The sequence below is a fragment of the Adiantum capillus-veneris genome, chromosome 29, assembly GCF_014529385.1.
Source record: "Adiantum capillus-veneris isolate H3 chromosome 29, ASM1452938v2, whole genome shotgun sequence".
NCBI classification, from domain to species: domain Eukaryota; kingdom Viridiplantae; phylum Streptophyta; class Polypodiopsida; order Polypodiales; family Pteridaceae; genus Adiantum; species Adiantum capillus-veneris.
In genome coordinates this window covers 115,837,591-115,850,805 of record NC_140959.1, presented here as the reverse complement: position 1 = coordinate 115,850,805, position 13,215 = coordinate 115,837,591, and the positions used below count along the sequence as shown (strand labels likewise).

Below are 13,215 nucleotides of genomic sequence, written 5' to 3'. Positions count from 1 at the left end.
CTAAGTGCGACGGGGGGACCTATATGATCTTGCTCTGAGCCTAGACATCCTCTTACCATACGAATTCCAGTGCCGACCACTTCCCGTCTGCGGGTGAATCTACCGTTCACATTGGCCATACAATGTCCGACCGTTTGCTACTTCAAAAAGAGGGTCTCAAAATAAATAAAATAAACCCCATTGGAAAGAAACCAACAACCAAGGTTAGCAGTTGCCACATCTCTGTGACATGGTTAATAACTGCCACGTCCTCGTGACACTCTCCCTTCCGTAAGTAAAAGGAATCCTTGAGCACAATTCGGAGCACTCATCTTGAGCAAAGTTCAACATTCGGCTGCAGCTTACAGCTTTTTGGGCATCCCTTGTAAGAAAAAGAGGTCATCTGCACTTAGGCTCTTTAATTTTAGCCAATGTTTTTGGGGCTCTGCTTTTGGGCATCCCTAGGAACAGGGGTCTTGCCTCATGCTAGCCTATCGGGTGAGCAATACCATGATGTGCACCGCCAAGTGTCACAACTCTGTGACGTGGCTGCCCAGTCCTCACACACACCCTCTTGCACAAGACTTTGCCCCCGACTGGATTGCTTACGTGGCTACCCATGGCACACACACTCTAGTTAGGGCTGCTGGTTGAAATGCCGACTGTAGCAGTGACACGTGGCAGCGCACCGTACAGACAAGCCCGCAGATGGCGGAAGGCAGCGTACAGACAGGTTGTACGTAGCAGAGCTGTACGGCAGAGTCTTTTTACGCAAGCACTGGCTGCTTTTTGGCTACGCTGATTCCAACGTTTGACTTTCTTTATTCTACGTAAATGAAGCAATAGAGAGAAGGCTTTGTGTGAATTGCTTTATTGTGCCAAGCTTGAGAGAGAAAAGATGGAACATGCTTTATTTTTCACAAAGCCTTTGAGTTTACCAGCTTTTGGGCTCTCCTTTTGGCATCCCTTCAAACCTTTAAATTTGTGGGCAGGGCCTCACAACTCAGAGCATCTGGACGTAGAGTCTGAGTGTGAGCGCCTGCCCGCACTCTTGTACTTTGAACACAGATTAATACAAAAAGAAATACCGAAAGGGGCGTCAATCTTTGGGGCCAATATCTCTAGGCACGGAACTCTGCCGGGCCAGTGTCGAATCAATTGTTAGTTGTGAACTGTTTGAAGTGATTATTTGTGGTGTCGTGGTAGATTCTCGACTTGGAGTGTCCAAGTCTGTTACAGTGGTATCAGAGCACGGTCGGTTTCTCTTCTAAAATCCGATCCCTATTTTTTTTCCGCGGCACCTATGGCTTCAGGCAAAGATAAGTCGACTCCCTTTGCATCCGGAGATGCGGGAAGGGATCACAACAAAGATTCACGCAAGAAATATGACCCGCCTCGGCCTACTCAGGTGGAGCGTTAAGAGATGGAGCGTCGACAATTGATCGGCGATGCAACAAAGATGATGCTTAATTTTGCCAAGGACCCGAAGTTGGCAGCAAGACTTCTTTCGAGGAGCAAGACTTCTTTCGAGGAGGTGCACATGTAGTGGCAGAAGACAACAAAACCACCCTGAAAACCCACTCTCAAGAAACCTTCTACTCCCAAGAAGTATACAGAGAAAGAACTAGAAGATGTGGTTGATGCACGAACTGCTCAGCTTTTTGACACACAGAACAAAGCTAAAAAGCACGACAAAAAGCAGAAGAAAGGCACTGACTTCCCGGGTTATTTGGGTCGTCTGTCTACTTTTGAAAAGGCAAGAAAGCAGAAGAAGCGTGTTCGATTTGAAGGAGTACCCAGTTCTTCTTCTTCTTCTTCTTCTTCTTCTTCTGACATTTCTTCTAGCTCATCTGACTCGAGCGAAGAAGACAGAAAAGGCAAAAAGCGAAGGAAAAAGCAACGCTTCGGAAAGGGCAAGAAAAAGGCAAAGAAGCCTAAATCTCGCCCCGTGATTGACAGTTCTACAGAGGACTCGTCTACAGACAGTTCAGACTCTGATGACAGCAACTTTTATGCAAAGAAGAAGAATTTTTACAAAGCCAACCAGTATGACTTTTTGGAAGACAAAAGCAAGAAAGTCCGAGAGTTTAAAGAAGGTAGACAATCAATTAAATTTGACACGTTTTCTGGATATAGAGATGCTTCGAAGGCTTTGTCTTTTGTAGAGCAGTTTGACACTCAGAGTACTCTAAGATTTGGAGAGCTGCCTCTTATTTTAAGGGGAATGCTCGAACTTGGTGGTCCACGCTTCTATTAAACAAGACTTCGCCAGTTAAATGGCTGAAATTCAAGAGGCTTTTTATTTCTTCTTGGCTGACTCGAGAGTATGAACGCGATATACGAACTGCTTGGAACCATCTTCGAATGACCAAGAAGGATACAGTGGACGCTTTTTGCGAGAGATTTTGGAGCTCTTTTCTACCCGCCTCTTCATTTAAGAAGATCTCGTTCAAGGAACTGGTTGAGCGGTTTACCTTGGCTCTACCTACAGAGATCCGAGATTATTGCTTGGAATAAAAGTCAGCTTCCATTCAAGAGTTGATGAGTCATGCGAAGCGGGGTTTTGCCATTCACTCAGACAGTTTGTGTCATAAACTGCTGACGTGTCAAAGCCCTGAAGAAGGGAGTCAACTTGCATATGTTGGCCGAGGGGCCTAAACCCTAAGAAGAACAAGTAACAGAAGAAGAAGTCCCAACAACTTAAGGGGACCCCATCCGATGGGGCCCCAAGTGACATAAAGGATTAAAATAAAGCAGGACCCGCACACACACACACACACACACACCAACTGATGACGTGGTAGATTTTCAAAAATTGCGTCGACATGACGACGTGGCAGGCTATACGGATTTTCGCATTTTGCGTTGACTGTTGTACGGATTTCCGTGATTTACGTTAGGAGCTTTTTGGCATTGCTTTTGGGCCAGGAGCTTTTGAGTTTGAAGCTTTTTCATGTAAAACTGCTTTTGGGGCCTAGGGCCTTTAAATATGAGGTTAGGGCTCATTCTCTCGCATGCTTCCTTGTGAAGGTGCAGATTCTCGAGTACCGGCTTGTACTGTGTGGATGCAATATAAAGAAATACCACAAGAGGCGCCAAGGTTTGGGGCCAATACTCTCTGGATTTCGCCACTCTGTGTCGCGTGTCGTCTCTCTCTCTCTCTCAATTCAGTTGTTATTGAAGTGCTAAAAGTTTGTTCAGTCTCTTCTTTTCTATTGGCACGTGGTACCCGTCTTGTGACAGTTTGACCTACCCCACCGATGAGATCATGACATAAAGAGCTGAACAGACTTCGACAAATGAAAGTAGAAAGAGGAAGAGCAACCGAGAAAAGAAGGATGCACGACCCAAGCTCGCTCCTCAGGAGAGAGCTCGCTACATCTGGGAAGGGAAGTGCTTTGGATGCGGGGAAACTGGACATATCTCTGCGAAGTGCCCTAAAAAGGCACAGAAAGAACAGAACGACAAGGACGACGACGAAAGGCTTGAGAGTTAGAGAGTAGCTGAGGAACGTGGAAGAAAATGCAAGATGAAAACAGGACTGGTTCTAGATTGCGTGGGTGCTGATCCCAGCACGTTGGACGAGAGTACAGAACTTTGCCGAGCTTGGGGCAAAGTGAAAGACCAAGAAACCCTGATCTTCTTTGATGGAGGAGCGAAGGCCAACTTCATTTCATCGGAATTGGCGGCGCGGCTCGAGATCACTCCTGATCGGATGGAACCACTTGCGGAGGCAGTTCTAGCGGAACCCGGTAGGGACGTAGCCATTACACCTGTCATTGGCAAACTTCGGTTGCATTGTCAGGGGTATTTGGGGCATGAGGACTTTTACATAATGCCTTTGGAAGGTTGTGATGTCCTCTTGGGAATTCCCTGGTACCACAAGAACAACGCCGTGGTCGACTATCGGGCGAGGAAAGCGACATTGACCACAGAGTAGGGCAGAACCATTGTACTTGATATTAAACTTAAGGGCGAGTCTGTCCCTATTGTATCGGCTTCGGCCATTTCAAAGTTAATGAAATCCAGTCTGTTTGTTTACTCGATCTTTTTAGAAGAGGTGAGTGATGAGAATAGGACAAATATGTCTGAACTTGATAAACAACGCCAAGATTTTCTCCACTCTCATGCCGATTGCTTCTCAGAGGGCCTGTCAGGCGAGTTCGCGCTCGTCCTGAAGATCATACCATTGATCTGATACCTGGAAGCACACCACCGAACCGGCCAACTTACCGTGTGAGCCGAGCACAGAACGAAGAGATTATGAACCAAGTGAAAGACCTCTTGGAAAAGGGTCTTGTCCAGCCTAGTACTTCACCGTATTGCTCTCCAGTGTTGTTGGTATTGAAGAAAGACGGATCTTGGAGAATGTACATCGATTATAGAGCTCTCAACAAAATCACCATCAAGAATAGATTTCCGATTCCTAGGATTGATGATATACTCGACAGATTACACGGATCCTCGTGTTTTAGCAGGATTGATTTGAAGAGTGGATATCATTAGATCCGAATCATGCCAGGAGATGTCTACGAGACAGCCTTTCGGACGACTTTTGGGTTATTTGAGTTTTTGGTGATTTGAGTTTTTGGTGATGCCTTTTGGCCTAACCAACGCTCCTGCGACATTTAACCGGATTATGGACATGATTTTTAGAGAGTACAGGCTCTTTGACGATATCATTGTTTTCTCCAAGGATGAGGCAGAACATAGAGATCATGTGCTTCAAGTTTTTCAGGCATTACGAGATCACAAGTCGTTGATTAATGCAAAGAAAAGTGAATTTTTCCTACCAGAGATACACTTTTTGGGACACATTGTGTCAGCAGCAGGAGTGCAGATGGATCCGGCCAAGATAGAGACTATCCGTGATTGGCCCGATTTGAAGAATGTCCATGAAGTTAGAAGCTTCTTGGGATTGCGTTCGTACTACACGCGGTTCATTCGAAAGTTTGTAGAGGTTGGTTCCCCTTGCATATCGTGAGGAGTCCCTTTCTCGTGGGGACCCTCAAAGGTAATTGCCTTTCAGACTTTGAAAGAGAAACTGACTACGGGACCAGTTTTGACTTTGAAGTATATTGTGATGCTTGTGGTCGTAGTCTGGGCGCGGTCTTAATGCAAGAAGGCCACGTCATTGCTTACAAGAGCCAACTGTTCTCACGGCCGGAATTGACAGCATAGATTTATGAGAAAGAGCTTTTGGCAGTTATCCATGCTCTTACTCAATGGCGGCATTACCTACTTGGAGCGGATTTTACTGTCTTTACAGACCATCAGAGTTTACGCTACTTCTTGTCACAGAAGCAGCTATCGGAAAAGCAGATGCGGTGGGCGAACATCTTGTCACAGTTTCACTTCCAGATTGTCCATGTGCAGGGACAAAAGAATTTGGTGGCAGATGCTTTGTATCGGAAGCCGTTGGTTTTGGCTATTTCCGCGATTCACCGTAGGAGCTTCAAGGATATGGTCGATCAGTATGCCACGGATATAGATTTTGCAGACGTTTTCACACGGATACGGGAAGGGGAGATAGTAGCGGGATATTCCATTCGGGATGGCAACTTGATGAGGAAAACCATGTTGTGCGTCACACAACGGTTGAGGGAAAAGGTTATGACTGAATGCCATTGTCCGCCTTTTACGAGTCACCGCGGCATTGCTACCACCATGAAAGGGTTAGAGAGATATTTCTTTTGGCCGAGACTCAAGAAGGATGTGGACGAGTTTGTGCGCAGGTGCTTGGTATGCCAGAAAGTCAAGTTTGATAGGCATAAAGCACACGGATTGTTACAACCTTTGCCCATACCCACACCCCATGGGAAAGTATTGCAATGGATTTCATTTTTGATCTCCCGAGAACACAGTGGTCACGATGGTATCTGAACTGTTATTGGCAGATTTAGCAAGCAGGCTCATTTCATCCAGTGAAGAAAACAGTCAAGCCGGATCACTTAGCGAGACTGTTTGTGGCCCAGATTTTCAGATTAGATGGCATGCCTGAGACGATTGTCTCCTACAAGGACCCCAGATTTACGAGTTTGTTTTGGAAGGCAATTTGGGAGAACATTGGCTCGCGGTTGCAGTTCTCGTCATCTTTCCACCTTTAGATTTATTGAAGTCTTATATCTAGGATCAACAGACTCAATGAGAAAAGTATCTACCTTTGGTGGAATTTGCCTACAATAACATGATACACTCTTCGACGGGGAAGGTGGCATTTGAGATTATTGAAGGTGCTGCGAAGGTTCCACCCTTCCTAAGCACGAAAGATAAGATTTTTGAAGCTGATTAGTACACGCGCGACTTAGACACGGCTTTTGCCAAGGTCTGCGAGGCTTTGCAAAAATCACAGGAAAGACAGAAAAATGCAACGGATCGCCATCGTCGCGATTTGAAATTGAAGGAGGATGAATGGGTGCTCTTACGTTTTGAGAAGGCACGCCTGAGAAATGTAAGGTGCAGCGGAAGTGAATGTTGAACTTTGCTCAAGATGAGTGCTCCGAACTGTGCTCAAGGTTCCTTTTTCTTAGGGAAGGGAGAGCCTTCCGTTCTTTAATGAGAGAGTGCAATGGACACAAACAAAGTGAATGGACATTGTGAGTGAAAGTGCATGAGTTTGAGAGATAGAGAGAGAAGAGAAAACGACACCGGAATGTTGTCAAACCCTCCTCCGAAGGCACCACTCTCTATGGCGAGAGCGGTCTACTTATGATTGCACAAATCTCTACAATGCTTGGACTTGCGTACGATGTCGACGACGATGATGACAACGATGAGACAGGCTGAAAACTGAAATCGCTAAGGGCTGAAATCTGCAAATCTTTATCTGCTGAATTCTGACTCTATGTCGGTGACGATGTCGATGACGACGATGCGACAACGACGCACTGATAACGCAGATGCTGAAATCTGCGTTTTCCGGGCTGAAACTATAAACCTTGCGGAAACTGACCGTGCGGCGAGGAACTGCTGTTGGAAGGTGAGATCTACGAGGTTTGGGACTTGATCTGCGGTGTCTAAGGGCTGAAAACTGAAAACGCTGGTGGTTCTTGATGTTCCGTCGCGAAGATTTGCAAAAACGCTCGCTTGTCTAACAAAGTCACTTAAAAATAATAAGTGAAAATTGGCTAAAATAGGGAAAATAGGTCTATGCACTGTAAAAATGCTCCTGATGGGTTATGACTGTAATCTGATGATCATGGTGTGTGCAACCAGAGGATATGCATCTAAGTGTCTGGATATGTGGATATGCACGGTCTGCGAACAGACTCACAAAGTGCCAGAACACTTTCTAAGCTAAGCTGATTGAACCCCTGTCATGAAGTAGCTTGTCCACGTACACATAGGGTTAGATGTGCACGTGACAAAAGTAGAGCCCCAAAAACAGTAACTAAAAGTGTCTGACTCAAAAGCAGAGGGCCCAAAAAGCAGCCATCGCGATCTGCGGAAATTCGTATAGTTGTGCCATGTCAGCACTGTCAGCACAATGGCGGAAATTCGTATGCTTTGTCAGCAGCTAGCGTGATTTACGGCGTCCGTACAGCTGGGCAGCGCACTCTTTTAATTTGCTTTATGTCCCTAGGCCTCGCCTCGGCCAATGTCCATAAGTTGGAACAATGTCCTGGATCATGCCACGTCATCAAGTTGTGACCGGGGCAGATGGAGGAGGGTGATGGCTGCCAAAAAACAAGAGGGTAGGCTGGGATCTTGCTGGAAAAACGCCAGAGAGGGCAAGGTGACCTAAAGTAGAAAACATTGGGAGAGTGGCCATGCCTGCAGTTGGTGCAAAGGTTCTTCATTGTCAACACCTGGCCTCTCAAAGCCTTTAGCTACTTATTGAGCTTTGTGCGTGTCCAAGGATGTCATGTGCACATGGGCGTGATGTGCCACACATGCTACTACGACTCACAGCCAAACCCTAGAATCCCCTAGGTGTATATTGGCACCCTCATGAGCATATTTGCAGGTCTTGCATGCCTAGACAGTACTGCTAGATTAGTTAAAACCTGTGCATAACCCTCTTTGCATAAAGGATTGTACAAGGCGCAGTCAGGCAACTGGTGGTGTAGGTCGACCAACAAGCACATTCACAAAGACCGGAAGCAATCAAGGTAGTTCTACAAACTAAAATGCAGGTACAAGAAGAAACCTTCATACTTCATTACTCCAAGCAAAGTTTCATAATTTCAATCTTCTCTATTAGAGTTATTTACACGTAATGAGGAATTACGTCAATGCAACAATAGAAGGATGCACACATCATGCTTTGCCTTTCTGGCCTGTACGAGACCGCAAATACATGTCTACTAGTCTTCTGTATGGAGTGTATTTTGATGTTCATTTGTGGCTTTGAGTACTTCTGCGTGAATTGTCTCAACAAAATCTGTGTTCCTTATACATGATAATTCAACCCCCGAGTTTTATAGTCTGTCTTGGTTGCAGCCCGTAACTTGGGACTGGGTTTGCTGATTTGATGGTCCTGCTGAGGCTTAATAATGAAAAACTATGCTCTTTTGCAGGGGTTTTTATCGAGTTCTTTTCCCATCGAGAACCGTGCGATTCTGCCAACATTGCAGCACTTGAAGTCGCACTTGGATCGTATGAAGAATGCAGCCTTTGTGAAGCGAATCTCAGATTTTCATTTGCTCTTGCTTCTTGCAAAGTATCTTGACGTCAATGCCGATTTGCCACAACTTGCGGAAGTGGTGAGAAACCAAGGAGCTGTGCCAGAGGGATATCAGATTATAATTGATTCTTTTGCTAATAGTTCCTAGATTCTCTTTGAAAGTTAACACACAGGCTTACAGTTGACGCCTATGTAATCCACTTTTGGTGCCTCTTCATGCTTTGTTATGATGTCAATCTTCGTCTTAAGTTTCTGCTGGCTTTTTTTCATGTAAGCATCTTATGAACAATATAAGCAGGGGTATCTTTATTGTTGATGAAGGGAAATACGTTCAGATTTGAGCACCTCTCTCCATTGAAAGGAGATAACTATAGCATATACATTTTATCTGTGTGCATTCATAGATCTGGGTATAAAACACACATGCACCCAATTTGTTGCACTATGCTCATGGTATAGAAAGCCAAGGTGTCCAAGTCCATTGCATTTTTCGTTCTCTGCTTTGTGGGCAAATTCAACTTTTTTGTCGTATTTATTTTGAGTTGCTCACATTCAGCATTACATGGATTTTTGGTTTTTCCCATTGACTAACTATGTTAATGAAAGCTTGGTATATGGAGCTGAGTAGGTCTCTACAATGTTTGGAAAAAATCCATCTAACATGCAAAAGTCTAGGGTGACGGTGTAGGAGATGAAAAGCCTCATGAGATTGGAAAGTTGAGGGTGTCTAGCGTGCATGCAATGCTTTCCCTTAGTGTTTTCTTTTCCTTTGGATTTATCGTTTTGGAAGCCATTAGGAGATTGCTTTTTTCAGACAGCTTGAAATCGCATTCCGGGATGCCTTGTCTTTGTCTCATCAATGTATGTCTTACTACATGAAGAGATTCCTGTGCCGTGCAAAGTCTTCTTAGGTTGGCATATTTCTACATCTCAACTGGTGCATCTAGACTGTAGATTGTGATGGGCATTAACATACATAGATTACATGACACTCATACCCCCCACAATATGTACTCTTTAATTTTGACAGAAAATTTAAATTTGACTCCATTGGAATCATATGTTGAATAAACATAAAACATCATTACCTAACCCGCACTTCATCAATATCTTGCTGTCGATCAATCTTAGGAGCTTCCAAACCAAACATTAGGGTGTTGACACACTAGAAGGCTGCCCACCACCTGGCCCATTTTTTTTTTCCAAAGCCAATGAAATTCTTCCAATTGGCTACCACACTTACATAGAATTTGAGAATAAAATGTGATGTTTAGTGTGTGAACACCCTTGGCCAATCTTTACTTGGGTAGAGCAACGTGGTCGAAATTGAGTTGTTGGTTTTTATCCGATTCTATGTCCAAGATTGCGTAAGCTTTGATCACTTGCTTTTGACATCACATGGTTGCAAAAGCTTTTTATCCTATGCTTGCACCTACCGGCATGAGAACTTGTCGAGGACGTGGACGATGCAATTATTGTTGTGGTTTTTATGGAAAAACAACAAAATCTACTATAATGACTATAAAGGTGTTGCAGTAGTTTATGAAACTACAAGGTACTGTGACAAAATTTTATGGCCACAGATACAATGTAGCATGAGTATTGTATAAAGTAGGAAAGTCTCTTCTACCAAACATGTCATTGTGCTAACAAGATTACCTTGAATTTTCTTTCTTGCATTGAGTTGGAAAGATAAGAAATAACTATTAGTATCATGTAGACTCATAATGTAGAGTAAAGTTCTTTAATGTATAGTAAAGTTCTAAACATAATGCATAAATTTTGACTCATGAGAAACATGAAATCTATCTCATGAATGACCTTCAATACCGTTTTGGCTGCCGTTAGAGTGAATCATGATATTGTCGGGTGTACCCGCTCAAAAAAAGGCACTTTTTAAAAATCAATCTCATGAATGACTTTCGATACCATTTTGCATATCGAGTGTCTGTGTATGTCATCGCATGACATACCCACTCAAAAGAAGACAATTTCTAAAAATCATGGTTTTGTTTGCATTAGTTCCACTTGTTTACTTGCAAGACCAACCCCCTAAATTCGGGTAAGTCATGTCATGAACACTTGTGGTTGCAGAGCATATCCAACTTCCTAAGGGCTAAATGGAAGCGTTGATTGGGGGACGATCCAACATTACTTGCAACAAAATGTCCAACCTTGATAAGACATGGACATAGGTGATGTCAACAGAGGCATTTGAAACATAATTAAAAGCACTTTGCAATGGGCATACAACTTTGCCCGACTAACTTGTCTTGCTGAGCTAACTTAGAGACAACCATTTCGCACCCAAGTCCCTATTTTTCTTACTGCACTATTTATTGTTGTGAGCTTATCCATCGGTGTAAACATATAAAGTCTCAAGAAACCAACCGGACAACCCAACACAAGAACATTGACTCAGCATAAGATGCATACATGATAGTCCACACAATTTTGATGCCAAACTAGCAAATCCATGTATTGATTACTAAAAAAAAAAGGGTGCTGCATTATGCTTGGTGTAGAAGGGACATCATATAATTTTCCTTGAGTTTGGTTCTTTGGAGGTCCTCCCCCCTTTTAATAAAAAATTGTCCTTTTAGAACTTTCTTGAACTCTTTGACCTTGCAAGATAAACACACGAGTTTGACTAAACTATTTACATAAGTAGAAACTTAGTTTTAAGAAGACGATGCAATTTGATGTAATATATATGGACATGCGGGCGCCCAAAAGACCATACTCAAAGTATAGCGGTGAGGTGGCACAATTTTTTCATCAAATTTTAAAATTTAGAGAGAGTGTGCCCTTCTCCGATGAGTAAGGCGCTTTGAGTGTTGAAGGGGAGTAATGGCTAAGTAAGGATGCATACCTTCATTATTGAAGGGTAGGGTCTTCAAAATTTTATAATTGTATTGTTATCTCGTCGGAACACTTTCGTGAAAGAATATTGTTATCTTGTTGGAACACTCGTCGTGAAAGAATATTGTTACTTTGTCGATGAAAACGAGAGTCTTTGCATAATTTATTCTTCAACTATGCTCTTCACCTGAATGTTCTGTGGCTAGCTCTTCACCTAAAATTTAAATTCATGTACAGAATTGATACAAGCTTTATCATAAAATCTAATTTATAACCCACCCAAATGATTTTATCATATTAAACGGATCATTTAATGTGGGAGAATAAACTAGAAACAAGAGTGAGAATATAGACATGTGCTTATGGATCTATCTCAGCATGTGACCAAAGTCAATGGGTCCAAATGAGGGATGGTCTGTCAAAGTGCAATGCTAGCTAATGGAGCTTGAAAGACCTTAGGGTTAGCTTCATTAAAGACCTCCAAAGGTTAGTGTCAAAAGTCCTTAGACCTAGGACCTTAGGCAAGCTAGGGCTGAGCTTGAGGTGGGAACCTAGCCCAAGCTTGAGGTGCTTGTCGTGCTTGCTAACTAAGGTATTTTGAAGTGCTTGTCATGTTTTATGACTAAGGTGCTTGATGGGCTTCATGAATAAGGTGCTCAAAAGCTGAGGTGTTCCAAAGTCAGCATGATCCCTACAAGAAGGGGGGCGAGCCCTAAAGCTAGAGGCACGAGAGAGAACACACACACACACACACACACACACACACACACACACACACACACACACACACACTCACTCACTCAAGGCAAGCCCAAGACCGAAGAGGCAACAAGGACACATGTCAAGCACCTACACATGCTGCCCTCATGTAGTACCTAAAGCCTATTGGTTGACCTCTAAAGGGGTCCAATAAGATTTTAGTTTGTTTAATTAAATTTTCAAGCATTATTCAAGCCCTCTCTCTCAAAGGGGTATGAAGGACACTTGTCCTAATGCTATCCTTATTGGTTGATATGCACAAAGCATGTAATTATCAGTGTATTTTTTTTTGGCTAAATATCGCTAATTTGGCTAAAAGCACAATTTGAAACCAGGGTTTTGGCTATAACTAGGAGTAAAATTTTAAATGTTATTGCCAAAAATATGAGCATTAGGTAAGATGTATAAAGTTTTATAGCCAATTTGTAATGTTTTATCTAGAGAACATATTGTAAATTAGAATAAATATTCTAAGATCTAGAAAATTACCTCTTATAAATGAAAATCATACCACAACGTATTAATTATTTTGACTTAAATAGTGTTTGAGAAGCTAATTTTGTTTCTAATTCTATTATAAGCCTTGAAAAAAATTTGACAATTTTTCTATAGTTTATCGCCAAGCAGTTGAGCGAAAATCTTAGGGTCTGCCCCAAAAGAAATGCACCAGTGATTATCCAGGCTTGAGGAGGACCAATCACCATCAAGGTAGAGCTAGAAGAGGGGGTTGACCCAAGAAAGGAGGGGCTATGCTTGCCCATATACCCTCTCTCTCTCTCTCACACACACACACACACACACACACACTCATTCTCAAAGTGTATTGTTCAAGAACACCATCTCCTTCTCCAAGATGGAGAAGTTGAGAGCCTACACCAACAACTCTTGGCTATGGAATGCAAATCCAACCAAGAGCCATGCTCTAAAGTGCATGCTTGCCATCTCCTTCATCTCCATTACTACGCTATTATGCTATGCTAAGCAACAAG

General features: G+C 43.1%; 1 protein-coding gene across 1 annotated transcript in view; it reads left to right on the top strand.

The window, feature by feature from the left end:
• LOC147419812 (NPL4-like protein B) overlaps positions 1 to 8,921 on the top strand; it is a 104,490-nt gene extending 95,569 nt beyond the window's left edge. Inside the window, exon 2 of the mRNA XM_086505335.1 lies at positions 8,499 to 8,921. Coding sequence (XP_086361461.1) covers positions 8,499 to 8,753 — 255 coding nt within the window. The 3' untranslated portion in view covers positions 8,754 to 8,921. The remainder of the gene's footprint in view (positions 1 to 8,498) is intronic.
• Positions 8,922 to 13,215: the final 4,294 nt, after the last annotated feature.